Below are 27,500 nucleotides of genomic sequence, written 5' to 3' on the forward strand. Positions count from 1 at the left end.
GTTTTTTTTTCTTCTTCTTCTCAAAAACAGAAGTTTATCCTCCGACAGGATCGACAGAGAGGAAGCGGTCACCGACAGATGTGATGTTCAAACCAGAAATATAACCATATTTTCAGGAAAACATTTCAGTGAAAGTGAAAAGCCTACCTGTGTGAATTTCTGCCTGAAGCGTGTAGGAAACATCTTCAGCATCTTCATGATTTCATATCGATCCCCCGGCACTGCAACCGGCTGGGAACGAGAGCCTCAGACGGTGCAGGCTAGACGCTGAGGCAGCCTGGCAGAAGCCACTCCGCCCATGTGTGCTCATACATGCTACACAAAAGAAACAGCAGAGGAAGGGCCTGCCCAGGAAAGGCCTCGAGCTGCGGGTCAGCACCGAGATTAGAGCATGTCCTGTCCTTGTTCCCCTGGCAACATCTGCACAGGAAGAAGCACAGCTGTTCACAGAGAGCATCTCGGTCGTTCTCCAAGGTTTCCACTACCTCACACTTAGACACAACCTTCTCATCCTGAACATGAAATCAATTTAGCCCTTTATGGGGATACAAGAATAAAGGGGAGGGGTTTATGATCCAAAACCAATACGACAAACAAAAAGTTAGTTTCGGAGTTAGCCAATAAATTATTCATTCATTTTCTACCGCTTATCCGAACTTCTCGGGTCACGGGGAGCCTGTGCCTATCTCAGGCGTCATCGGGCATCGAGGCAGGATACACCCTGGACGGAGTGCCAACCCATCACAGGGCACACACACACTCTCATTCACTCACACACACACACACACTACGGACAATTTTCCAGAGATGCCAATCAACCTACCATGCATGTCTTTGGACCGGAGGAGGAAACCGGAGTACCCGGAGGAAACCCCCGAGGCACGGGGAGAACATGCAAACTCCACACACACAAGGCGGAGGCGGGAATCGAACCCCCAACCCTGGAGGTGTGAGGCGAACGTGCTAACCACTAAGCCACCGTGACCCCCGCCAATAAATTAGTAAGCCGATAAAATCCGCTCCAGAATTTCTCTGATGAACTTAGGGATGTCGAGATCACGACCCCGTGCAAAACAAGCTGAAGTGAAAAGTGTGCAAACTCAAATGGCCATCAAACGCTTCTGGTGTTTTGCTTTCTGAGTATATGAGGATGTCTGTGGGAAGGCTTAGCTCCTCATGGTTTCCTGTCAGTTGCACTAGAGCGGAGGTACACTTCCTGCTCGGTGTAATTTATGCTGAGTGGACAGAACCCTATCTCTACAAGCCTCAGCAGGAACAACACAGAGGTGCTTTCCTTTCTCGATGCCAAGGTCCACCGATTCGACTCTGAAGGACATATTTGCTCAGAAAAGTGGAAGCAGCAGGATGAAAAAGTCCAAGAAGTGTTTTCCATCTTGGATTCTCTTGAATGGATTCATGTAGGGATGATCGGAAGGTCATGGGTTCGAACCCCAGGTCCACCAAGCTGCCACTGCTGGGCCCCTGAGCAAGGCCCTTAACCCTCAGTTGCTCAGTGTAAGTCACTCTGGATAAGGGTGTCTGTTAAATGCCCTAAATGTAAATGTAGATTCCTATAAACAGAGAATTTCTCTAACATAGAGGTTTCTAGAGAGGAAGCGAAAACCCCTAAACTACCCGAAGGAACCCGTCTGTGTAGCTACGTATTTGTTTTTCTTCGAATGTACATATGATTGAAGTTCTTTAATTATTTTAAGCATACGCTAATACAAGCACCTTATCTGAACAAGAGTCTGAACATAGTCCGCTGTGGGCAAGAGTTTCTCCACGACCCGGACTGACGTACATCTCGCCCCAGAAAGTTCAAAGGTGGAGGTGTTTTTGTTCTAACAGCTCACTTGACTTCCTGCGTGGAGTGAAAGATCACGGGAGATTCCCTGAAGCACACGGAACACAAAGGACACTCAGGAAGCCTTGTGCCCTGCTGAAGGCATTACATCATCCTAACGATTTGACCTCCCTTTACCCCCAAATCGCCTACTTACACATGGGCATGGCGCCAAAAATCTTCCATAACGCTCCATTTCAAGCAAGCAAAGAACATCAGCTAAGGGAATACCTTTCACTCGGACATGGAAAGATGCCAAAGGGTGACGATATTTGTCTGACAGATGGGGAAGTGATCATCTGGACAAATCTAATGAAGCCTCATTGTCCATCTATAGCCTGTACCCTGCATCCCTGCGAGTCTCCGACCCAGACCTTTGTGTTTGCACCCTTCAGATGATTTGTAGTGTTCTTATGACTTCGACCTTCATCGAGGCACAGAGGACTACGCTTGCTTAGTCATGCTGACGCAACCCAGACAGGGTGGCCACAGAAAATAGCAGCATTTCCTCCACAGCCCATCTCGTTCCCTCTTTCTCTGCTTCCCAATTCTGCCATCCGGCCCGAGCCAGTCTGTCAAATTTATCCTTTTGATGCCACTCGGATGCTGCTGTCTGTCATATAAGGACACGCAGAATTACAGCAGGTAAAGAAGGTATTCGCATCAGCGCCAGCGAAGAGAAGATTATCGCTACGCCTTTCCGATCGGAGTCCCGTTTTTGACAGCGCTTTACTGCCTCGAGGTTGTAAAGTGTGTCTACGGCTCAAACCCTCAATCTTCTACTGCCGCCCTTTTCGCTCTATATCTGTCTCTCTGGATTTTCCATCCCTCCCTTTTCAATTATAACCATCTCCCTTTCCACTATCACAGAGATTACTCCTTGTAGAAATCTTTAGAGAGACTTCTCCAGAGAGCCGAGTCCCGTATCCGAAATAGAGTCGTCACCTTTACGAGGTACGAGGTTACGTGGAGCTAATGGCTGCCCGTGCCCACTCCTTAGTCACGCGGTCGCCGAGCCGGAGATGTGAATAAATCGCCGCCGCAGTCAGAGTCGTGCTCCCACTCCTATTCAGGAGAAAACAAAGGCGAGAGTTTAACCCTCTGCCTCGCGCTACCCCCCCCCCATCCTCCCCACCCCCACCCCCAAACTTACTGCACAGTCACCTCCGTTGCCGTGACACACACCCACACCTAAGCGCTCTTGCCGTCTCTCCTTTAAAAGCGCACATGAAAGGACCTGCCGCTTTGTGACCCGCCGGCGTGGGACGTTTGAAGAGGGACCCTCGCCGTCCTCACGGCGGAACATTCAGAGTATGACCTTATTTTGCAGACGGAGATGTGAGGCCGAGCGCGCTTTCATGTGGCGCTGTAAATAAGGCTTCACCATCCCGAGCTTTCTCTGGAACACAATTACCTGCGATCTCCTCGACCCGTCCTGTGCGTTATGACTATCAGAGCTCGTCCTTCATGTTGAACTGAAGTGTTTATATGTTACACTACAGAGAAATGTGCAGGAGCTGGAATATGTTTATACTCAGGGTCAGCGAACCCATGCCTTCAGACATACGACCTAAATTTAAACTAGACGCCGCCTCACACGTACATTATAACTGGGTGGTGACTCAACACGAAAAACCGGCGCGCAAAACTGCCACTTAACCTCCGACGTTTAGTACGTAGACCTTCGAGCTGCACTTTTTCATTTTATTTATAAAGAAAAGCTATTTAAAATGAGCTATAAACATGACTACAGCTACATGTAACATTACCGATTAAAGAAATATCACCGTTAAGGGTTGTTGATCGGAGGATCGGGGTTCAAGGCCCAGCATAGCCAAACTGCCACTGCTGGGCCCTTGAGCAAGGCCCTCAACCCTCCCTACTCCAGGGGGGCTGTATCATAGCTGCCCCTGCACTCTGACCCCAACCTCCTCAGCTGGGGTATGTGAAGAAAAGAATTCCACTGTGCTGTAATGTACATGTGGCGATAATAAAGGCCCCCGTTCTTCTATGATTACAACATTAAGACCTTTAGATAAGAACTGAAACACATTTTGGGTCTTGATCACATTTCAGACTCGTCCATAAATTAAACTCTGTTTAATCTGTCGTGATGTTCGTGAGAAATTACTCTTAAAAAACTTTTTACACCTTCTCGGTATCTCGGAGAAATACAGAGGAGTTTAAAGCGTACTGGAAGCCGCAGCTGTTGAGCGTCGAGAAACATCCGGATTAAAGAAGGACCATAAAATCTTTTATCGATCGTAGCTGCTGCGGCACATTACTTAAGGGTATTTGGTCATCAGAGACGTCCACGTAAAAAAAAAACACAGGATCGTCTGAGAGGCTAAGCGGCTCCGACTTCAGGGCATATGGTCGTCTATTTGGAAGCTATTAGGGACTTTTTTCAGCATATGGCAGCAGATCGTTTAGCTTCTGACTGATGATGGACAGCCTCAAAGGGAAACTCCTCTGGGAACCGCGATGGATGAGAAGAGATGCTGAATTAGTCACACACACAAACATGATCCAGCATGCTGTAAAAGTGAGATACTGATAACCCTGGAGTTCTTCCTGCTTAATATAGGCTGAGATTTTCTAAATATATAAAACTAAATCTGAAGACAGGCTGTGAATGTGATTTTATTCCCTGCTCACATGTCAGAACTCGTCATCATGGCGAAATATCGGTTCCTCGTGCTTGTGCTGACATCAGAGCACATCGGTGTCGGTGTACACCGTCAATATAGCGTCATATCAAGGGTGTGTGTGTGTGTGTGTATGTGTGTGTCTGTATGTATGTGTGTGTCTGTGTGTGTATATGTGAGTGTATGTGTATGTGTGTGTGTGTGTATGTGTGAGTATGTGTGTGTGTGTGTGTATGTGTGAGTGTGTGAATGTGTGTGTACTGTATGTGTGTGAGTGTGTATGTGTGTGAGTACAATATCAAAATATCAAAATAATACAAAATATTCTGAAGTAATTTTATTTTTCTTTGTAGAAAATCTCGAGCTCTTATATTACAAATTTTATATTTCCATGATTTTTATTATTATTATTATTATTATTATTATTATTATTATTATTATTATTATTATTATTTATTTTTTTTTTTTTTACAAACTATTTTTCAAAACATGCAACAAATGTCAAAGGTAAAATTTGTGATTTTTTATCTTGACTGATTTATTTATATTACATGTATATTTTTACGTGTAGCCTGAACAGCCCCCCCCCCCTCCCCCCTATGTAAACATCTTTATTTTAGCAACAGGAAATAATTGGATTTGAAGAGTTTGGGCTTTAATGCCCTCGAGCAGCTTATCAACAACACAGTGAGGTTTATGTTCACCTCTCAGCTGGAGAGATAAGGAAAAGTCCTATAGTTAGTCTCAGACACTCTGTTCAGTCATGTGTGTGTGTGTGTGTGTGTGTGTGTGTGTGTGTGTGTGTGTGTGTGTGTGTGTGTCAGTCACATGCTAGAGCTATTAATCATTAACTCTTCACGAAGAAAAAAATAATAGATGAACTAAGCAGCAAAATCTTGAATATAAAGCTCACGGTGTCACAGAAGAGAAATGATCAGTGAGTGTGTGAGGATGACTAAGAGTGTGTGATGTCTCGTCACTCTCGCTGACACCTGTGTGTACTGTGCTGAGAGAACGGGAGAGAGAGAGAGAGAGAGAGAGAGAGAGAGAGAGAGAGAGAGAGAGAGAGAGAGAGAAATAAAGAAAGATAAAGGCATGAGTGGGTGTTAAAGATGCGAGAGAGAGTCGGTCCAGATGGCCGTGGAAGATTAAATACCATCTGCCAGAGAGATCAGGAGCCAAACATTAACACACAGCCGACACGCAAACAAGCTGAACTCAGTGCAGGACACACACACACACACACACACACACACACACATACACACACACACACACTCGAGAAAAACGAGGTCCTTCATCAGTGTCATGATTAAATTGAGAGATCAGGGGTAAACGGGAACAAATAAAGAAGAGACACATATGGGCGGCTTGTTGGCTAGTCAGAGTCACAGCCACAATCATTACATCACTAATGAGCTGATCGCCATCGCCCGAGCTGATCGCCATCGACCGAGCTGATCGTTAACATCCCGGCTGAACTTTATCATCCGAGTTTAAGGTCTGGGCTAATCATTAAAGTCCAAGCTGATCATTATCGTTTGAGCTACTCGCTAATCTTTCTTGAGCTGATCGTTACCATTTTAGATGCACGTTAACGTCCCAGCTAGTTGTTATCACTTGAGCTGATCGTTATGGCTTGAGCTGATCGCTAACATCTCAGCCGATCGTTCTGGCTTGAGCTGATCATTATCGCTTGAGCTGATCGCTAACATCTCAGCCGATCGTTCTGGCTTGAGCTGATCATTATCGCTTGAGCTGATCGCTAACATCTCAGCCGATCGTTCTGGCTTGAGCTGATCATTATCGCTTGAGCTGATCGCTAACATCTCAGCCGATCATTCTGGCTTGAGCTGATCATTATCGCTTGAGCTGATCGCTAACATCTCAGCCGATCGTTCTGGCTTGAGCTGATCATTATCGCTTGAGCTGATCGCTAACATCTCAGCCGATCATTCTGGCTTGAGCTGATCATTCTGGCTTGAGCTGATCGCTAACATCCCAGCTGGTCGTTATGGCTTGAGCTGATCGCTAACATCCCAGCTAGTTGTTATCTCTTGAGCTGATCGTTATCGCCTGAGCTGATCGCTAACATCCCAGCTGGTCGTTATGGCTTGAGCTGATCGCTAACATCCCAGCTAGTTGTTATCACTTGAGCTGATCGTTTTCGCCTGAGCTGATCGCTAACATCCCAGCTGGTCGTTATGGCTTGAGCTGATCGCTAACATCCCAGCTAGTTGTTATCGCTTGAGCTGATCGTTATCGCTTGAGCTGATCGTTATCGCTTGAGCTGATCGCTAACATCCCAGCTGATCGTTATCACTTAAGCTAATCATTATTGTCTGAGCTGATCCCTAACATCCCTGATAGTTATTATATCAGTTGATCTTTATTATTTAAATTGATTGCATATATCTGAGCTGATTGTTATTGTTTAATCTGATCTTTATTTCTTTATCTGATCGTCAGAATTAGAGCATTAATCTAAACTTGAGCCGATCATGATTATCGGAGTCGATTGTAATGTTTGAGCTGGTGGTTATTAGATCTCGGTGACAGCAGGATGCAGGTTCAGACTAAGGTTCTGACCGGCAGAGCAGATCGTATTATTCCATGTCGTACTTGTGCGTAATGTTTACTGGGATGTTTGTCTGGGTTGCAGATCATGTCACACATCCCGTGACTGTTACACATCCTCAGTACTGTTTAAATATCTGTCACAGACCTCGTTGCTAATCAGAGCAAAAAGTTGCCGAGGTGTTGATTGCATATTTAATTATATATGTTTTGTACAACAGCCCCCCTCCCCCCCTCCCCCTCGGGATAAGTCACTTCTCTGCTCTTAAAAACACCAGCGTTAAAATCACACCATTTCTGTCACAAGATGAAAAACTGTTCTATTACAATCCACACGGAGGTGAAGAATTCACTTCCACATCCTCGATGGCCGCAGAGACGTGACCGAGTGAGAGAGCGACCTGATTAAAGGCCACTTACTTCCACATATTAGTGCTTTACTAACACACTCGCTCACTTATTAACACACATTAACCTGCAGTAATGTATGCTCACACACACGGCCAGTCAAAAAAGCATGGGGATGCTTTACGCACACACACACACGCACGCACACACGCACACACACACGCACACACACGCACACACACGCGCACACAGACGAACAAAGGTTCTAAGGGCTCTATTGTACACGTTTCTATTTACAGTCCTGATTTAGCTGCAGTCTATTCAGCCTGATATCTAAGGTCAGAGAGCCATTGAGTTACAGAATCTGTGTGTGTGTGTGTGTGTGTGTGTGTGTGTGTGTGTGTGTGTGTGTGTGTGTGTGTGTGTGTGTGTGTGTGTTTTCAAAGGAGTAAACCTGAAGTCATCCCTAATGACAGCAATAGGACATAGAAGCTCATCTCCCAGCATTTAAAAATCAATGATGTGGAGCAGCACCACAGGGGAGCAGCATGAGAGTGTGTGTGTGTGTGTGTGTGTGTGTGTGTGTGTGTGTGTGTGTGAGAGAGAGAGAGAGAGACAGAGACAGACAGAGAGACAAAAGAGAGAGAGAAACAGAGAGAGAGAAACAGAGGGAGTTAGAGAGAGAGAGAGAGAGACAGAGAAAGACAGAGAGAGAGAAAAACAGAGGGAGAGAGAGAGAGAGAGAAACAGAGGGAGAGAGAGAAGCAGAAAAGAGTTAAATGTCAGCAGTCTCTCTGACGTAACCCTGCATTACTTTCCCTTTTCACTACGTCAGCTTTTCACATCCGTTTTTTCCTTTTGCTCGAACTAAAAGCTGATGCTAAGGGATGAGAACAGATCCCCTGACCTGCTCTCTCCCACCGAGTCGACAGCGTCCACGCGGCAGGTTCTTTTCTTTGCCACTGAGATAAAAAGCAAACCTTAATTGACAGAATGACACACGACGTTCGCCCGCCTTCAACCCCAGCGGTTTTCAGTGTGTTTGTGTGTTAAGCACAGAGAGGATTAAACACATCTACATGTGGAGGGAAAAACAGAAACCTGTCTTTATAAGGGCCGCTTAAAAGGGCCGCTGTTGGAATTTAATAACCTTCGTTTCTAACAATAAAGGTGTAAAGAAGAGAGAGATGTGAGAGGAAACAGCACTTTATCTCCACAATTAGTGGTTAGAGGTTTTGTCATAAGCACGAATCCTGAAGCACAAAACATTTACACTATGTCTAAGGGCACGTGTCCTGTTCCATCAATAAAACTTACTGGTGTGGAAAATCTCAGTTTTACGACATCATAAATATGTCAAAACCTTCGGAAAACCTTAAGCTAACGTCTGCCAAGAGTTTCTCATCTCTATTTCATCTCACGGGTCGGAGAAAAATCTACATTTGTACTGAGATTTTAACCACTGCCTTTAAACCTGCGGCCATATGTTCTACTCGTTTTGGCGGGAAAAAGAATTTCATTTCTGAAACGTGTTGAAGTTTTGAGGGTGGATAAAAATGAGATTTTGAAAACATCGGGGAGAGAGAAAGAGACAGAGAGATAGAGAGAGAGAGACAGAGAAACAGAGAGAGACAGAGAAAGAGAGAGAGAGAGACAGAGACAGAGAGAGAAAGAGAGAGAGACAGAGAGAGAAAGAGACAGAGAGAGAGAGAAAGAGACAGAGAGAGAAAGAGAGAGAGAAGGGGGGGGAGACAGAGAGAGAGAGAGAGACAGAGAGACAGAGAGAGACACAGAGAGAAAGAGACAGAGAGAAAGAGAGAGAGAGAAAGAGACAGAGAAAGAAAAAAAGGGGTCGGGAGAGAGAGGAAGAGAGAGAGGGGGGAGGGGAGGGGGGAGGGAGAGGAAGGGGAGGGGTTGGGGGAGAGAGAGGGGAGAGGGAGCGGGAGAGAGAGAGAGAGAGAGAGAAGGGAGAGGGAGGGGAGAGGGAGAGAGAGAGAGAGAGAGAGAGAGAGAGATTTATCAGGAGATGAACAGAGACTTACTTGACAAGGCACATTGTCGTCGTCTCCTAGAGAATCGTCTAAGACCTGCTGCGTCTCCTGCAGATAAAAGATAAAAGTGTTAAAAACATCTCCAAACATAAAGGGGTCAGAGGTTAAAGGTACAATCTGAGATCGCAGCTAAAGCCAGATAACATTTCACTAAAATAAAATCTGTTCACTTCAGATTTCTCTCCAAAGCCACGCCCACCTTTACCCTACGCCAGTGTACGTAGTGTGTCGTCTTAGCGTGAAAGATTCACATTAAAGCTACAATGGTGACAGGTAGCACCTCAGCAACAAGGACAAACACAGATTAGTGGCCTTGTTTTCAGAGAGCGTCTAAGCAGGTCGTTTGTTAACACTGATGTAACTGAGGAGATCTACCAAGTGCTCAGGCTTAAAGGGGTAGTATGGAATTTTTGCCTGAAAGCTATCAGTCGTTCTTCTTCCTCACAAATGACTCCATTCCCTTTTTCCATTCACCGTTTTTAAAACTGCCTAAAAGTAGATAAAAGGAAAACGAGCTCTGGGTCTGGACGGAAACGAAAGTTATTTCTGGGCCAGAAAAACTGAAACAGATGCATGGACCTGTAACACACTGAATTTTCTTGGTGAAATATTTCAAATGATGTTCAGTTCAATTTAGAAACACTTTTAAACATGTCTAAACTGCAGCTATGAAAAATCACTGATCGCACCTTTAAACTTGTTTTTTTTTTTTTTGACTCGCTTTAATAATGCCAGTAATAATAATGACCGAAAGAATTTCTTCAACATTCAGCTCGCATCTTTAAAATATACCGTGATAATAAAAGAATATAGATTTCATCAAATAAATAATCACAACAAGGTAATGGACACCTCGGGTTTGAGGGAACGCTATTTTTTTTTTTTTGAATGGTAAAATCCAGATTTGAACGTTTTAAACCTGGGCATTAAAGCATCTATATGATATATGGATGTAGTCTGTAAGCTCTTAAAAATGCTAATAGAGACAATAATAAACATGTTACTGCTGGAAGCTATTTCTGAATGATTTTTATTATTGTTAAAGCAGCATCTCCTGAGGTAAGAACTGGTGTCCTGGCTGCTGTGACAGAGCCGTGTGGAGGTGACGAGCCGTGGTGACTAAGTGCCATTGATGAATCCAGTGCGAGGTGCAGCAGTGTGAATCAGACAGCATTGGTCTTTATTAATCACCAACACCAACTACATGACTTCACGACTTCAGACCACGGACCAGCGACGGCTGCTCGGTACGATAAAGGGGAAGAGGAAAATCTGTCAATATCTCCAGGGTGAGACCGGGTCCGATCTACGGGACACCACGGTGACGTCACTGATCGGCTGCATGAATGTACAGGGTGAGCTAGCATCCGTAACCATCTGACCAAGGAATGGACAATCAAAACTATCAAAATAAATTACTACAACCAGTGTATGTGAAATAATCCAGATTTTAATACTGATGTGTAAGCAATGATCCAGACTCACAAGGTGATTCGCCATGAACTCTGACACACAGTCCATCTCTACAACATCGTCGATCACAATCGCTTTGCAAAGGTGGCCACGTATCGATCTGACTGAATCATTTTGTAGCAAATATCGAATTTTTACAATAGAAATCCTATCGTACTGCGTCAAATTTTATGAATTAGATATCGACTCATTGCCTTATTAAAATTAGATCGTATTGGATAAGATTCAGTGAATCAAATAACAAACTGTTTCCTTAGGAATCAAAATTGTATTGTATCGGATCAGATTCAGTGAATCAAATAACTAAATGTTGCCTTAGGAATCAAAATTGTATTGTATCGGATCAGATTCAGTGAATCAAATAACGATTTGTTGACTTAGGAATCAAAATATTGTATTGGATCAGATTCAGTGAATCAAATAACGAATTGAAATCATATTGTATCGGATCAGATTCAGTGAATCAAATAGCGAATTGAAATCATATTGTATCGGATCAGATTCAGTGAATCAAATAACGAATTGAAATCATATTGTATCGGTTCAGATTCAGTGAATCAAATAACGAATTGAAATCATATTGTATCGGATCAGATTCAGTGAATCAAGTAACGAATCGTTCCGTTAGAAATTAAAATCACAGTGTATTGTTTCGGATTCGAATAAAAATAGTTTCCTTAGGAATAAAAATCCTAACGTATTTGTATCAGATTCAGTAAATCAAATAAAGACTTGAAATCATAAAGTGGCTCAGTCTCGTTCTTACGAATCAAAATCGTATCTACAGTGAATCAAATAGTTTCCTTATGAATCATCATCACGCCTGATGTCTGGGTTAGAAAGAAATCAGCACCAGCATCACTTCTCCATACTGTTACCCAAGTCCAGTGTAGGAGTCAAACACCAGCCCTAACACTGAACTTCTGGGTGATGTGATCAGTGTGGACTTGTTTACTGCCACCAACAGGATGTGAACAACTGAAGGATCATGTCATGGATCAGTGAAGAAGCTTCTGATCTACATCCATAAAACACTGGTTCATCTGGAGCTTTGGGCAGATGGGAGGCAGACAAACAGCTGACACACACCGTGCATCATGGCGAGGATGGAAACGGGGCTCGTGCAGCGTTTACACCTGATATACCGATATACACCTTCATCCATTCATTAATTAACGCCACTAATTAACTCATTAATGTAGATTAAAGCGTCTCACCTCACTTCCTATGGCCATCTTCTGCCAGGGGTCAGCCAGCTGTGCGAGCGGCATGTCGACACACACACACACACACACACACACACACACACACACACACACACACACACACACACACACACACACACACTCTCTGTCTCAGAAACCCAGCAGCACTTGGTGACCTCGGAGGCTCCAGGAGACACGGACGCGGTGATCTGATGATCTGAGTGAGGAAGTTGAACGTGATTCCGAAAACGCCGCCACCGTCCCGTTTTCTCCTCCTCGTTCGCACAGCGCCCGCATTCCTATCCGCCTAGACCACGCCCACGTGCTCACGTCCGCGTTTACAACACCGACAACGCCATTGGTTCACGGGCCTGTCAGTCACAAGAGGAGTCTCACGTCACTAAGCGGTGGGCGGGACAAGAGAAGGGGCGTAAAGTAAACAGGTGAACGCGCTTTTTTTATTATATATATATATATATATTTATTTATTTAGTTAGTTAGTTATTTTGTCAGGATGAAGTGCGAGACATAATTTTTATTATTATTTTCTGTAAGTTATTTGAGGTGAAAAACAAACATTTGTCTTTTTAGAACTCATAATATTAAATCAGAAAAAAAAAAGCTTTATTTATTAGTGTTTTGTCAGGATGAAGTGCGAGACAAAAAATTAAACGAGATACTTTTTTATTATTATTTTGTTATTTGAGGTGAAAAACAAACATTTGTCTTTCTAGAATTCATCTAATATTTTATCAGAAATGATTCATTTATTTATATATTTGTTTATCGATTATTTATTTATTAGTGTTTTGTCAGGATGAAGTGCGAGACAGAAAAATAAACAATATAATTTTTATTATTATTATTTTCTGGAAGTTATTTGAGGGGAAAAACAAACATTTGTCTTTTTAGAATTCATATAATATTTAAATCAGAAAAAAGAAGGCAAGTAGCTAAACTTCAGTGAATAAACAGTAATTAAAATAAATTGAGGTATAATAAGCTATAAGATATATAATAAGCTATTAAATGTAACATCACAGCTTAAGGAAAAGAAATTGTATGGGATGTTGGAAGTAACTGCTTCACCACACACACACACACACACACACACACACACACACACACACACACACACACACACACACACACAGTTATCAATAATGATCTCTTTATACAAGAGCATTATTAGAGATTTAGACTGAAGCATAAACATTAGTAGATAGTTGAGTATTTAAGAAAGAAAAGCTACAAAACGAAGGCACTTGTCACTAAGTCTGTTTAAATGATGGATTTTTAAATGATGAAGTGATTAAATGACTCTTTATTTCCTGTTTGGTTTTGAATTCAAGCTGTTTCGCACCGACGTGGCACAGAAATGAAAATGTCCACATTATGATTTGTCCACATTTTCATTTCCACTTTAACAGAAAAGAAATTGTTCTGAAAATTAAACTGCACGCTGAAGCAGATTTCCATTTACTTTTATACAGTATTATTATAAAATAATGACACCGTCACCACGACTGGGGTTTGTTTGTAATTAAAATATCTGGTAATTATATACAATTATATATAATTCTGTATTCATTTACAGACATCCAGTTTAACAGCAGTTTTAACCGACGCTCAAAGCTCCAGCAAAGTGTGTGTATGAGTGTGTGTATGGGGGGTTGGAAAATAATAATAATAATAATATTAATAATAATAATTTGTACCTTAAATGTAACATATAAACAAAAACAATTAAAAAAACAGAAATTTCTGTCTATATCTTATAACCATTCTTGTGTAAAGATTTCACACAGGCTTTAAAGACTACAACATAATAATACTTAATAAACACGACTTAAGAAAAACAAGAGCAGGAAAAACACAAAAAATGTTAAACAAACAAAAAACATCAATGAGAATCAATGAAATGAGAAACTTGGTAAGCGGTTTGGTTTGATTTATTCTGTAAAATTGAATAGAAATATCCCAGCTTTGTTTATTACAGTTCAAGTACAGCAGTTTGCACCGTTACTATTTATTATTGTTTTTCCATCATCATCATCATCATCATCAGCAGCAGCATCTTCATCGTTAATCTAATTTCTGATATCTTACACGTCAGGGATAAACCTGAATCCTCTGAAAGACGAGAAATGTTCAACACTCGGTGTTACTCAGTGTGTTTTAAAGGTAGTTATTTAGCATGGAGGTGTAAAGTGGAACACACACACACACACACACACACACACACACACACACACACACACACACACACACACACACAGACACACCTGAAGTATATTTATCATCACATTGGTCTCTTATTTAAGGGATAATGCACAAAATGGACTGGGTTTGTATTTATAAAAAAAATTAAAATAAATAAAATCCCAGGACCATCTACTGGGATGGGAGACATCGGAAGGTCATGGGTTCGAATCCCATGTTAAATCCTTAATTGTTCAGTTGTATAAATAATAATAATTAAAAAAAAAATAAGTCACTCTGGATGAAGGTGTCTTCTAAATGCTGTACATGTTATTGATTAAAAAAAAAGAAAGAATAAAATCTACCTTGAAATTTGTATTTTTTTTATTCATAATATTTTGTAACCGGTTACATCAGGAAGAGAAAAGAAAACATGGATGACAGACCAAGGATTTAAATATAAAGTAACAGGAACATGAATAAAATATGTAACAGCTGGAATTTCAGTAGAGCGGAAGGAAAGCACATGATGATGAAGATGTAGTAAATGTGATCGTGGCACTTGTGTGGTAACTTTCCGGGGCTTTACGGAGAGCTCGTGGCTGCAGATGTTCAGCTGGTGGACCTGAGCTTGGTCCAGGGGTTTGTGCCGCGCACATCGATGGGCTGCTGGTTGTAGTAGATGTGGTTACACAACTCCTCCAGCATGGGCTCGGGGTCGGATGTGGCAAACTGCGCTGCATCCTCCACCTCCTTACGCACCTCCACGTCAATCTCCTGTTGAGTATAAAGAAGACTGTAGACTGACGACTGGGGGCAGGTTATATTCGGAAATAACACACACACACACACACACACACACACACACACACACACACACACACACACACACACACACACACACACACACACACCTTAAGCTCCTCCACACTGGCCATGTTGTTGTTAATTAGTCGGTCCTTCAGCATGGTGATTGGGTCGCTCTTGCTGCGCACTTCCTGGATCTCCTCACGGGTCCGATAACTGGATAAAAACAACCACACACACACACACACACACACACACACACACACAATTCATTCATCACAATGTTCAAGCATCACACTGAACCCTCTCTGTCTCTTAACACTAGGAGCTGGGCTCATTTTCAGTGTCACTCATGCTGTATCCATGGTAACGACACGTCTCAACAAGGAAGAACCGGACCTTGGGGACGACGGGTCACGTGTGGGCTATCAAACAAACAAACAAACAAACAAAAACCTAAAACAAACGTTTGCTTCTTAAAAAGGAACGCTGGGACTTTTTTTTAAGCCGTTGTGTTTTTCCTCACTGGGCAGGTTTGTGATGCTCGCTGACTGCTGTATGAGCTACACACGGCTTCGTTACACTGTTAGTGACACTAACCTGAACCAGGTCATGTGACTCGTTATAATCCACCTCACCTGACTCCAGGATCACTCATGCTGTGTCCATGGTAACGATAAGTCTGAAGCTCCATAAGGATTGGACCCTGGAGGATACAGACGGGGAGTGTGTTAAACACCACATCACGTTATAGTAGTGAGATGCAGTCTGTGGTGTGTGTGTGTGTGTGTGAGACAGAGAGACACGTCCGTGTGTGTTACCTTGCCGGATCTGCAGTGATCAGCGGCGAACTTGGTGGCCTCCCTGACACAAAGTACGTCCATGCCGTCCACCTGAACCACACACAGAGAGACACGTCCACCATTTCACACACAAAAATGTTCCTAGTTCCTGTTCTATCAGCTATCAACAGTTGTTCTTCACCAAGACTCAAAAATAAAGTGTCCACAGATGTCAGGTTTGAATCCTGATGATGCTGAAGAGGTGGGAGGGGCTTACGTCGTCTCGTCTGTCAATTTGACTGACTGGAGGAGCACTTAACAACATAACAGTGTGTAGTAACGTTACACAGGTGAACATTACCCTCAGTCCAGGAATGAACTCCCCTCGCTTGTAGTAGTCCGTGCTGGCGGCGGCTCGCTCCACCGCCGTGCCCATGCCGTACTTGTTGTTCTCACAGACGAAGATGCACGGGAGCTTCCACAGCGCCGCCATGTTGTACGTCTCAAAGATCTGCCCCTGATAATCACACACACACACACACACACACGTTAAACCACATAAGATCCTTTTTTATCACATTTGAAGTCATGTTTTCAGTTAGCCTTCTCACCTGGTTGGCAGCTCCGTCACCGTACAGCGCGACACACACCTGATCACTTCCCATGTACTTACAGGCCAGAGCCACTCCAGCCCCGAGGGGAACCTGTGAGGTGACAAATGCTCAATAACACACAGTACAGAATGTAGATCTCGCTGTTTCGAGGACCAGTCCGCCTCACCTGAGCTCCCACGATGCCGTTTCCGCCGTAGAAATTCTTGGCGTACATGTGCATGGAGCCTCCTTTACCTTTGGCGACTCCGCCCCTCCGTCCTGAACGTAAAGTGGAACAGAAACAGCTGCTATTGTCACCGTCACTGCAGTAGAAATAACTATGTTTTTCTCCAAAATTCAGCAGTTTCTGATATATTTCACTTCTTATATCATGTATAAATGGACCTATTTTCTTTTTCTTCCATCTCTTCTATCGTTCTCTCTCTACGCGAGCGCATTTCTCCTCGTCCTCTTTAACAACATGTTTATTACGCCTTCTTTGTAACACTTTGTAAAGAGAAATAAAAAATAAATACAACTTTAGGTTTATTTCCATGATGGGTGCCAATAATTATGATCCTCTGTGTATGACTGATGACTAACACGTTAAATTTCAGTCTTCGGCTATTTTACATTTTCTCTTCCTTTAATAGAAATAATTTCCCCTTTCTGGGTTTAATGTGGTGAGAATAAACAGGTCACATGAACAAACACACTGATGTTGACAGATGTGACCAATAAAGAGAAGCTTCTTTTTATGTTAGAGCGCCCCCCAGTGTGCAGCTGTTAGCTGCTGCTTTTCAGGATATAAAGAAGCACTAGTTGTATAAATGATATCTATAGAAGCTCAGGAACATCTCTCTCTTCCTACACTTAACCTAACCAGTAAACATCTTTAATGCTGTGTGTGTATGTGTGTGAGAGAGTGTGTGTGTGAGAGTGTGTGTGTGTGTGTGTGAGAGTGTGAGTGAGTGAGAGTGAGTGTGAGAGAGTGTGTGTGTGTGTGTGTGTGTGTGTGAGAGAGAGAGAGTGTGTGTGAGAGAGTGTGAGAGAGTGTGTGTGTGTGTGTGTGAGAGAGAGTGTGTGTGTGTGTGTGAGAGAGAGTGTGTGTGTGTGTGTGTGAGAGAGAGTGTGTGTGTGTGTGTGTGAGAGAGAGAGTGTGTGTGTGTGTGTGAGAGAGAGAGTGTGTGTGTGTGTGTGAGAGAGAGTGTGTGTGTGAGTGTGTGAGAGAGTGTGCTTGTGAGAGCATGAGAGTGTGTGTGTGTGAGAGAGAGTGTGTGCGAGAGAGAGTGTGAGAGTGTGATTGTGTGAGAGAGTGAGAGAGAGTGTGTGTGAGAATGTGTGTGAGAGAGTGTGTGATTGTGTGAGAGTGTGTGATTGTGTGTGAGAGAGAGAGTGTGTGAGTGTGTGTGAGAGAGTGAGAGAGAGAGTGAGAGAGAGAGTGAGTGTGAGAGAGTGTGTGTGTGTGTGAGAGAGTGAGTGTGAGAGAGTGTGTGTGAGAGAGTGAGAGAGAGAGTGTGTGTGTGTGTGTGTGTGTGTGTGTGTGTGTGTGTGTGTGTGTGTGTGTGTGAGAGATCTTGCTGGAGATGAACCTGTGAGCTCAGCCAGAATCTCCTTCACAGACACTCCTCTGGTGTAGGTGAACCCGTGAGCTCGGTACGCTGTGATCAGGTGGTCGGAGGGGTTGATGGCAGCTTCTATGCCCATTGCACAAGCCTCCTAACACACACACACACACACACACACACAGAATCATACCAGCTGCTGGGTGGTAAACACGTTGAGACGTGCTGATATTTAATATAAATAAATCCAGCGTCCCATCACAGATCCTCACCTGTCCATCGTAGAGGTGACAGAAGCCTCGGATGATCTTCTGCTTGTACAGCTGGTCTGCTTTCAGCTCCATGCGTCTCATGATCTGCATGGTGCGATAGTACTTCAGTCCTTCCTCTCGAGTGAGCACGGCTTGTGTCGGAGGACCCTGGTCCAGCCGGTGGACCTCACATGGCTTTAAGAGAGAGAGGAAAAGAAAACAGAGTAACCTCTCAAAGATTTCTCATTAGAGACATGTGACTGGTTAGATGTTGGTCATCTGCATGATTTCAGCTACCGCACTGAAGTCTGACCACCAAGTGATTCGACTCTGAATCGACTCACCTCCTGGAAATGATTCAAACATGCTCAAATGCAATGAAAAAAGCAATTCGACTCTGAATCAACTCGCCTACAGGAGTAAACCTGCCCCTGTTCAAAGCTCTGCATCAAGACTTGTATCATCAGAGAACCACGTAATCAGTGACAAAGGCTTTGCTTTCTGTTCCAGCTTTCTAAACAGAGAGGTTTATGACCCACTGTACTTCATTATTTCACTAAAAAAAATTTAATTTTGTTTGTCACATACGCAATAATACACAGTACAATATGTAGAAAAATGCTTTTCAAGACTGAAATGAAAAATAAAATTCTAAAAAATTTAATTAAGGCGAAAAAAAACCCTGATAAAATACAATAAAATACAACATAAGGAAAGGAATACAGCAAAATATGTTAAAAAAAATAGAAAAAAAGTGAAACCAGAAAACAGCGATAAGATCTTAAATAATTAAAACTTATGAGAAGCAGCTTAGCGCTGTTGTAATTTTCTAAACCACAAGATGTCACTGTTTTTTATAGTCTGAAACTTTACATTGTACCATTAAAGGTGGGGTCTCCGTTGTTTGAGAAATGCTTCAGAAAACTGAGTCGGGATGACAAACAAAACAAAAATCAAAACTAACGTGTAGCCAATGAGCAGAAAGGGGCGTGTCTTGTCAATATGGGCGGAGAGAGTGTTCAGTGTGCATCTGTGACATTAGCAGAAAGCGGTTTTAACATTGACACGGAGGATAAAAACAAAGAAAGAAAGCGAAGAAAGACTTACGATAAGGACAAGAAGTAGGACGTGTTAATATAGGATCAGCTTTCCAGCGCTGGAGAGAACTGAAGGAGCAGGAAGTCGGCCACATATTCACAGGTTGGAGTTTCCCGAGTCAATAACTCCTGAGCTAAACGCTGTTACTACACAAATAACACCTCTTTTCTATCGTAGTAATGTAGAGAGGCAGCTACAACCGCGTTTTGTGTAGTAACAGCGTTTAGCTCAGGAGTTATCGACTCGGGAAACTCCGACCTGTGAATATGTGGCCGACTTTACTTAAGACGCCGAGGCGCTTTTTTCCTTCTCGATAGGTGAGTAACGTTGGTTTTGCTTTGTTACACAGAACTAATATATGCCTTTGTCCTTTACATGATTATGCTTGTGTGTCATTTTTGCTTGTTTGTTTATCTACAATCGTATTGTTCTTCCCTTCAGCTATGATAAACTACGTTACGTGTTACGTGTGTATGTGTGGGCGGAGCTATCGATACAGGAGTGGGCCCCATATGGGTTAGGGGTGTGTTTGTTTTGGTGATTTTATGTCAATATTGTCTTTCAAACCACGGAGACCTCACCTTTAAATGACAATTGCAAAAAAAAAAATAAAACAAACAAACAAAAAAACAAAAACACAAACCGACCTTAATATCAAAGATGGCTTGAGGAGTGAAACTGGCATAGGAGCGTCTGGACAGAACCACTGCAGAAACCTGCAAAAGAGAAGCAAAAATCCTGCTTACAAATGTTTCAAATGAAAAAAACTTTCATCAGTTTCTTCTCTTAACGTTAGCAAATTTTTACTTTGCCTTGAATATCAATTACACGGAAATAGAATGAACAAATTAGCATGTGGGGAGGGAACGACTGTTTATAGCCGCTATAACGTGACATTCATTAACAAACAAGTGTTTTATTCCTGAATATCCATCAAGTGAGTGTTTATGCCTTTCACCTGCTCCTTAATTAATGACAGCACTTATAATAACAACTGTGTAGTGAACAACATGAGCAGGAATAGAGCTAACAGCTAACTAGCTAACTAATTAACCTGAAACTAAGTAAGGACAGAAAACTAGCTGCAACCAGAGACATTTCTGGGACTTCGACTTATTTGTTTAACTAAATAAAATCTATATAAACATTATATTTAGCCCGTTACACGTCCAACAGAAGCACGAGAGAACAAATCAAGGTCAGTAGAATCTACAGCTAGCAAACTGACCTGCTAACGTTAGCTAGTTAGCACTAATCCAACACCGTCTGTAAACAGCACACAAACAACACGGATACTCACTTTATTTGTAGCCGAAGCTCTGACAGCGACTGAAATAAAAGGCACCATGTTGTTTTTTTTGCGTGTTTTGCACCAGACTCTAAAGGACTAGCTTGTGTTTCTCCGCCTTTCCTGCTGCTGCTCTTCTTCTGTGGGTCCAATTCATCCAAAATGTCGCTTATCGCCACCAAGCGGCTGAGGAGAAAAGTACAAAAACGCCTTTTCTAAAAGATCACTTCTAAAGATATTAAAGTTTTAACGTAACAATTGTAATTATTAATAATAATTATTATTATTTAGGACAATATTTCTGGTGTCTGTGACTATATATTTACTTTGAGTCTGTATTACGCTTTCAGAATCATTTTCAGAATCAGAATCAGATTCAATTTAATTCCACAAATCGAATCGATTCTTGAAGCCGGTAAAAAAAAAATCTCTGTCACTGACGAATTTAAACTCAGGCGTTAAGCGCGTGCGCTGACGTCACTGGCGGAAGGTCAGCGTCGAGCCGGAAGTGAGAGCAATAACCCATCCGCCATTGTGGCACGGAGCAGCGGAGGGAATCTTCTACCCGTGTATTGAGGTGTTTACGGCGTCCGGTGTGAATGTTTCGGTAAAACTGCAGCTCCGTTTCACCGCCGAGGAAACATCTGACGAGTCAACGACGACCGCGCGTGACCTTAGCGCTCAGGCTAAGCTAAGTGTGTTTAAAGCCCCGCGCGTGCGTGAAGTCTGATTGGCTGAAGCCGAAAGGAAGGAAGAAGATATAATAATAATAATAATAATAATTATAATAATAATAATAATAATAATCAACGTCAAAAGTTAGAAGCTCGAAGTGATAATAACATCAGCACGCAGCTAAGTGCTCGTGGAGGAGGATGTCTGCCACAACTGTTGACCAGGTAAATATGAGGAACACATGAGGTGCAGATGAGGAGCAGATAGGGAACACATGAGGTGCAGATGAGGTAAGAATGAGGCACACATGAGGAGCACATGAGGTACAGGTGAGGAACACATGAGGAGCAGATAGGGAACACATGAGGTACTGATGAGGAACACATGAGGCAAGAATGAGGCACACATGAACACATGAGGTACAGGTGAGGAACACATGAGGTACAGGTGAGGAACACATGAGGTACAGGTGAGGAACACATGAGGTACAGGTGAGGAACACATGAGGCGCAGGTGAGGAACAGGTGAGGCACAGATGAGGTACAAATAGCTTTAAGGCTATGTACCATTTAACTATGATACTGGTTGCTAGCACACTAGCTGACTTAACCAAAAGCTGAGTCGAACCAAAATGTTTCTTTAGTCTCTCTCTCGATCTCTTTCTCTCTCGATCTCTTTCTCTCTCTCTCTCTCTCTCTCTCTCTCGATCTCTTCCTCTCTCTCTCGATCTCTTCCTCTCTCTCTCTCTCTCTCTCTCTCTCTCTCTCTCTCTCTCGATCTCTTCCTCTCTCTCTCTCTCTCTCTCTCTATCTCTCTCTCTCTCTCTCTCTCTCTCTCTCTCTTTATCTCTATCTTGCTCCATCTCTTTCTCTCTTCCTCCCTCCCTCTCTCTCTATCTCTCTCCCACACCCACACACACTCACTCTAGAAAATAGATAGAGAAATATTGATTAACAACACTTTTTTCTTTTGTTTTAAATGACATTTGTCGGTGCCAAAACTTTTGTAACGCAGCCAAAGAAACACCGTCTTGTTGTTAAAAGGATTTTCAGCCTTAGAGCTGAGAGGTGACACCAGGCCTCTGGTGGGAAACTCTGGTGTTCGCAGCTCTTTCCAGTACACATAAAAAGTCACTTTCACTTCTTCTCTCTATTAACTTCCCTCTTTCTTCACATCACTTTAACAGAGACCCAAAGGCCAAGGAAATAAAGGTAAGGCTTTATTTTACACTACTCTCTTTATCTGGTAGGTCGAGTTACACAGTATTTTATATCGATTATCGGCATCCATGTGATCCTGAATATTAGAGCGTACAATGTTGTTACCGAGTGGTGTTCATTTTTAAAGAAGTAAATGTTTCATTTTGGAGTAAAGAATAAAGCTTTACACAAAGGCTCTTTGCCATCAGGCACTCGACCCCATACAAGTCTGATCTAAACAGACAAAGCTGTTTAAAACCTCCCACATCGCTTTTTCCCGCAGTGCAAAACGGTTCAATGCATCAGAAGGATTCGGTCAACGATGACGACTTTGAGAACTACTTAAGCAGCCAGACCAATCAGGTGAGCGGACACTCCGAGTCATGGTCCTAAAAATTCTGCAGTTTGTAGAATCTTTGGTTTAGGAAAATGTTGTTTTAAAGAGACTCGATGCCCGATGTTCAAGTCCAGAGTAAACACTATGTATTTCCTCTTTTAGTGGATTTTTTTATGACTCTCCTTTGTTTTGACTCACAGAGTAATAGCTACCCACCAATGTCTGACCCCTACATGCCCAGCTACTATGCCCCATCTATTGGATTTCCCTACTCTCTGGGTGAAGCTGCGTGGTCCACTGCAGGAGACCCCCCTATGCCCTACTTGACTACGTATGGACAGATGAGCAATGGCGAGCATCATTTCATCCCTGATGGAGTCTTTAGCCAGCCCGGTGCTCTTGGCAACACGCCTCCATTTCTTAGTCAACATGGATTTAACTTCTTTCCCGGCAACGCAGACTTTTCCACCTGGGGCACCAGCGGCTCGCAGGGACAATCGACCCAGAGTTCGGCGTACAGCAACAGCTACGGCTATGCGCCCAGCTCGCTGGGCAGGGCTATAGCGGACGGTCAGGCCGGTTTTGGCAGTGACACGCAGCTCAGCAAGGTTCCTCCTTTGAGCAGCATTGACCAAGGCATGGCCGGGCTCAAGCTCGGATCCGACATGGCATCCGTCACCAAAACTGTCGGCTCTCCTCTTGGAGGAACGGCTGGCATGAGCAGCATGGCAGCCAACAGTGTGCCTCCTGTGAGCTCCTCAGTTCCAAAGCCTACATCTTGGGCAGCCATTGCTAAGAAACCAGCTAAACCTCAGCCCAAAATCAAGCCTAAGACCAATCCAGGTATAGGATGTGGTGTCACTATTCCTCCACCGCCTATAAAGCATAACATGAACATTGGAACCTGGGACGACAAAGTTTCCATCACGAAACCACAGCTGGCTCAGCAGATGTTGCCCCCTCAGCCCCTGGTGCAGCCACAGATTTTAGCCCAGCCGCAGCCCTTATTGCCTCCTCAACCCCAACCCCAGCAGCTCCAGCTTCAGTCCCCTCAACCTCCTCCACAGCTTCAACCAGGTCCACCGCATCATCTCCATCACCATCCATCCCAGCACGCCCCTCATCAGCCTCAGCATCCTCTCCATCAGCAGAACGCGCCACCCCAGAACCGCTGGGTGGCACCGAGGAACAGGGTGGCCACGTTTAACCAGAGTGGGGGGCAGGAGAACTTCACTCTGGGCCCCGGCGTGCCTCTGTGTGCCTCGTTGTCTGCCCCTGGTGAGCTCCACCCGGTGCTGGAGAAGCTCAAAGCGCTTAACAGCTACAACCCCAAAGACTTTGACTGGAACATGAAGAACGGTCGTGTGTTCATCATTAAGAGCTACTCCGAGGACGACATCCACCGTTCCATCAAATACTCCATCTGGTGCAGCACGGAGCACGGCAACAAGCGGCTAGACACGGCGTACCGCTCGCTGGCCACCAAGGGCCCTCTCTACCTTCTGTTCAGCGTCAACGGCAGTGGTCACTTCTGTGGCGTGGCCGAGATGAAGTCACCCGTGGACTACAACGCGTACGCTGGCGTCTGGTCTCAGGACAAGTGGAAGGGCAAGTTCGAGGTCAAGTGGATCTTCGTCAAGGACGTCCCCAACAACCAGCTGCGGCACATCCGCCTGGAGAACAATGACAACAAGCCGGTCACCAACTCCAGGGACACTCAGGAGGTGCCTCTGGAAAAAGCCAAGCAAGTGCTTAAAATTATCGCCACTTTCAAGCATACCACCTCGATCTTTGACGATTTTGCACATTACGAAAAACGGCAGGAGGAAGAAGAAGCCATACGCAGGGTAAGTGTGTCGCCATCTGACTGTTAAATACCTCCGTGCTCTGATTAGGAAAAAAAGAAAATCAGGACGCTTTGTATTTGTGAAAGGTTACAAAACGAATAAAGAGAGAACCAACGAGTCGGAGAGGAGAAAGTGGGCAGGCGTCCATTTATGTGATGGAACAAGCATTAAATCAGCAGCACAAATTATTAACGGCCCAAATGGTTACCTCGACCTCCACTGCGTTTCCGGTTCACTGCGTTTCAGGTTCAGGGTTAAATCAGACCTGGTGTTTAAATCACAGATCGCATTACGCTTTTAATCACCTCCGCGCACAGACTTCGGCATCGGCGCTTAATGACAAAATGATGATAGTAAATCGCTAGCGAAGGTTACGCGAGTGTTTCGGGTCTTTGTGCTCGCGAGGTCAGCACTTTAGAGACTTGGGTTTTGTCTGATTTCCTTGCAGAGTTGATTAAAACCGTGTGGATGGTAATTAAAGCACATCCATTTCAGAGGCAGAGATGAGGCAGATTCCCAAATCCCCAAACCGGGGTTCGTGCACCGATTAAAAAAAAAAAAACTACCAAAGCCTAATTTAGTGTCAACGGAGGTATAAACAAAAAAAAAACAACACACTGAACGATCATGTTTTGGTTGCCAGGAAACTTAAATGTCTACGGCGGTAACCCGTGTGAGAGTAATGAAGGGTTTCTACGTTGTAGCAGCTGTAAGACGACGTCCCCTTGCCAGCCTCCGTGTCCTGATCCGGTTGATTTTGTCTGACAGCCTGCAACCGAATTTACTGAATGATGTTTAGTGAAAGCTTCAGACAAAAAAAGCAGGCAGTTAACAAAAGAGGAGGAAGACTGAGAGAGAGAGAGAGAGAGAGAGAGAGACGTCCGGACGCCGGCGCACCGGTTAACCGAATTTAAAATGATAAGATGTTATGAAACGGTTTACTGTTGAGACGTGTTGAGAGGACGAGAGAGAGAGGACGAGAGAGAGAGGACGAGCACCTTTGAGTCTACACGTTCTGACCAATCAGGTTCCAGAAACTCAGCAGCGTTCTGTGTATGTAGAAGTTTAGCTGGTGGATCGTGTCGAGTCGTTATTCAGCGCTAAGCTCAGCTCTCGTCGCGCTTTGCTAACGGTCCGGATGTGCCGTGTAGCGCCTTAGTCTTTATTTAATTTTTTGTAATGTTTCGTCGTCGTCTTCACTCTTCATCACTTCATCACGGTTGGGTGGAGGTTTAACCGGATTAGCTCCAGACTGAGGTCCAGTTGAGGTCCAGTCACTGATGACTTTGGGCCTTTTTACACCCGGTCACTTCGTGTGTTGTTTCTGATCCCATTGTTAAAACATTACATTTACATCAGGCCACATGAACGCGGCTCGGCCAATCGGATATCGATCCGCTCTTTCTACTCCCGCCCAAAATGCTAATATATTTGAGCTCATTTCCGGGGTAACTGAAACCGAACACGCTTTGGTGTACGTGCGGTTTTTAGAACGCGATCGAAAAGAAGAGAGAACTGGTGACGACGGTTATGTTACAAAAACAGCATCATCTGAAACGCGTCCCAGACCACCTGCTGAAGGGGTTCGAGCGATCGGATTTATGTCCGTTTCGGAGGGCATTTAGACCTGGTCTTATTACCACGGGATAACTATCTGATCACAGAAAACACATGAAGTGACCAGGTGTAAAAAGCCCCTTAGTGTCTCTGATCCACACTGAATCGTCTCTGTTGGCTTCTCAGGTGTTGAAGGCCTTTATGAAGCCTTGTATTCTTCTGCTGTTTTGGAAGTGGAAAGTGGTGACGGACGTGTGTGATGGTGTGTGACGGACGTGTGTGACGGACGTGTGTGACGGACGTGTGTGACGGACGTGTGTGACGGACGTGTGTGACGGACGTGTGTGACGGACGTGTGACGGTGTGTGTGTCAGAGCTCCGAGTGTTTTATTCATCATAACCTGGAGGATGTGATGTTCACATGGACATGATGCTCCTCTGTCCTCCCTCTTCTGTTCTCCCCCTCCTCCCCCTCTCTCTCAGTATCTGTCCCTCCCCCAAACACACACACTCTCCCCGTGCTGATGCAGCTTTTCTCCACCCTTCAGGACTGATAATCTGCCCCGTGTTACTCGCTCATGAATATTTCCGGATGGTGTAACAGTCGAGCCTGAAGCCGAGCTGTCCGAGAGGTCGATGGGTTTTATTCTCCGTCGTCCACTTTATATTAGTGACCTGCAGTGTGAGACGAGCAACACGCACGCACTCGCACACACACGCACATGCATGCACACACACACACGCACGCACACACACACGGACCCACTCGCACACACACGCACATGCATGCACTCGCACGCCCACGCACTCGCATGCACACACACGCACACGCACCCACTCGCACGCACATGCACTCGCACGCACACACACTCGCACGCACTCACACACACTCGCACACGCACACACACACACTTGCGCGCGCACACACACACACACACAGGAGAAGAGCCGACTTTTAAAGTAAACATTGACGTAACGCGAGTCACCTAAACACCAGTTTATTCCAGTCTCTCTTCCTCAGTCCAGTTATGACATCTGTTTATTTTCCTTCTGTCGTTTACCTCAGATTTGTTTTTCCCTCCAGACGCTTTAACAAACACGCTTCTCTTCTTCAGTCACAAAAAGAAGTGTTTGCGTTAGCTGTCCGATGT

The 27,500-nt window shown here is 44.1% G+C and overlaps 3 protein-coding genes across 6 annotated transcripts in view; 1 reads left to right on the forward strand and 2 right to left on the reverse strand.

Annotated features, from left to right (window-relative positions):
* rps6ka3b (ribosomal protein S6 kinase, polypeptide 3b) overlaps positions 1 to 15,789 on the reverse strand; it is a 40,709-nt gene extending 24,920 nt beyond the window's left edge. The window contains exons 1-3 of one of the 3 annotated variants that reach the window (XM_047808691.1): positions 15,389 to 15,789; positions 12,161 to 12,289; positions 9,462 to 9,518 (exon numbers count right to left, since the gene is read on the reverse strand). In XM_047808691.1, coding sequence (XP_047664647.1) covers positions 9,462 to 9,518; positions 12,161 to 12,289; positions 15,389 to 15,430 — 228 coding nt within the window. In that variant the 5' untranslated portion in view covers positions 15,431 to 15,789. Of the gene's footprint in view, positions 1 to 147; positions 316 to 9,461; positions 9,519 to 12,160; positions 12,457 to 15,388 lie in introns of those variants that run through there. The other 2 variants (XM_027175631.2, XM_047808692.1) reach the window with 2 other exon arrangements.
* Positions 14,717 to 21,206, reverse strand: pdha1b (pyruvate dehydrogenase E1 subunit alpha 1b). Its single transcript, XM_027175678.2, has 12 exons — positions 21,061 to 21,206; positions 20,747 to 20,920; positions 20,094 to 20,162; positions 18,370 to 18,543; positions 18,125 to 18,251; positions 16,720 to 16,811; positions 16,551 to 16,643; positions 16,301 to 16,456; positions 15,979 to 16,050; positions 15,796 to 15,863; positions 15,265 to 15,373; positions 14,717 to 15,127 (listed from the first exon to the last, which is right to left on the reverse strand). The coding sequence occupies exons 2-12, from the start codon at positions 20,792 to 20,794 to the stop codon at positions 14,963 to 14,965; spliced, it is 1,173 nt and encodes a 390-aa protein (XP_027031479.2). The 5' UTR covers positions 20,795 to 20,920; positions 21,061 to 21,206; the 3' UTR covers positions 14,717 to 14,962.
* Positions 21,207 to 21,217: 11 nt separating this feature from the next.
* The window catches only part of ythdf3 (YTH N(6)-methyladenosine RNA binding protein 3), an 11,617-nt gene continuing 5,334 nt past the window's right edge, over positions 21,218 to 27,500 (forward strand). Inside the window, exons 1-4 of one of the 2 annotated variants that reach the window (XM_027175659.2) lie at positions 21,218 to 21,633; positions 22,596 to 22,620; positions 22,892 to 22,971; positions 23,146 to 24,792. In XM_027175659.2, the coding sequence (XP_027031460.1) occupies positions 21,610 to 21,633; positions 22,596 to 22,620; positions 22,892 to 22,971; positions 23,146 to 24,792 (1,776 nt within the window). In that variant the 5' untranslated portion in view covers positions 21,218 to 21,609. The remainder of the gene's footprint in view (positions 21,634 to 22,595; positions 22,621 to 22,891; positions 22,972 to 23,145; positions 24,793 to 27,500) is intronic. The other variant, XM_027175667.2, reaches the window with a different exon arrangement.

Source organism: Tachysurus fulvidraco, chromosome 25 (genome assembly GCF_022655615.1).
Source record: "Tachysurus fulvidraco isolate hzauxx_2018 chromosome 25, HZAU_PFXX_2.0, whole genome shotgun sequence".
Lineage (NCBI taxonomy): Eukaryota > Metazoa > Chordata > Actinopteri > Siluriformes > Bagridae > Tachysurus > Tachysurus fulvidraco.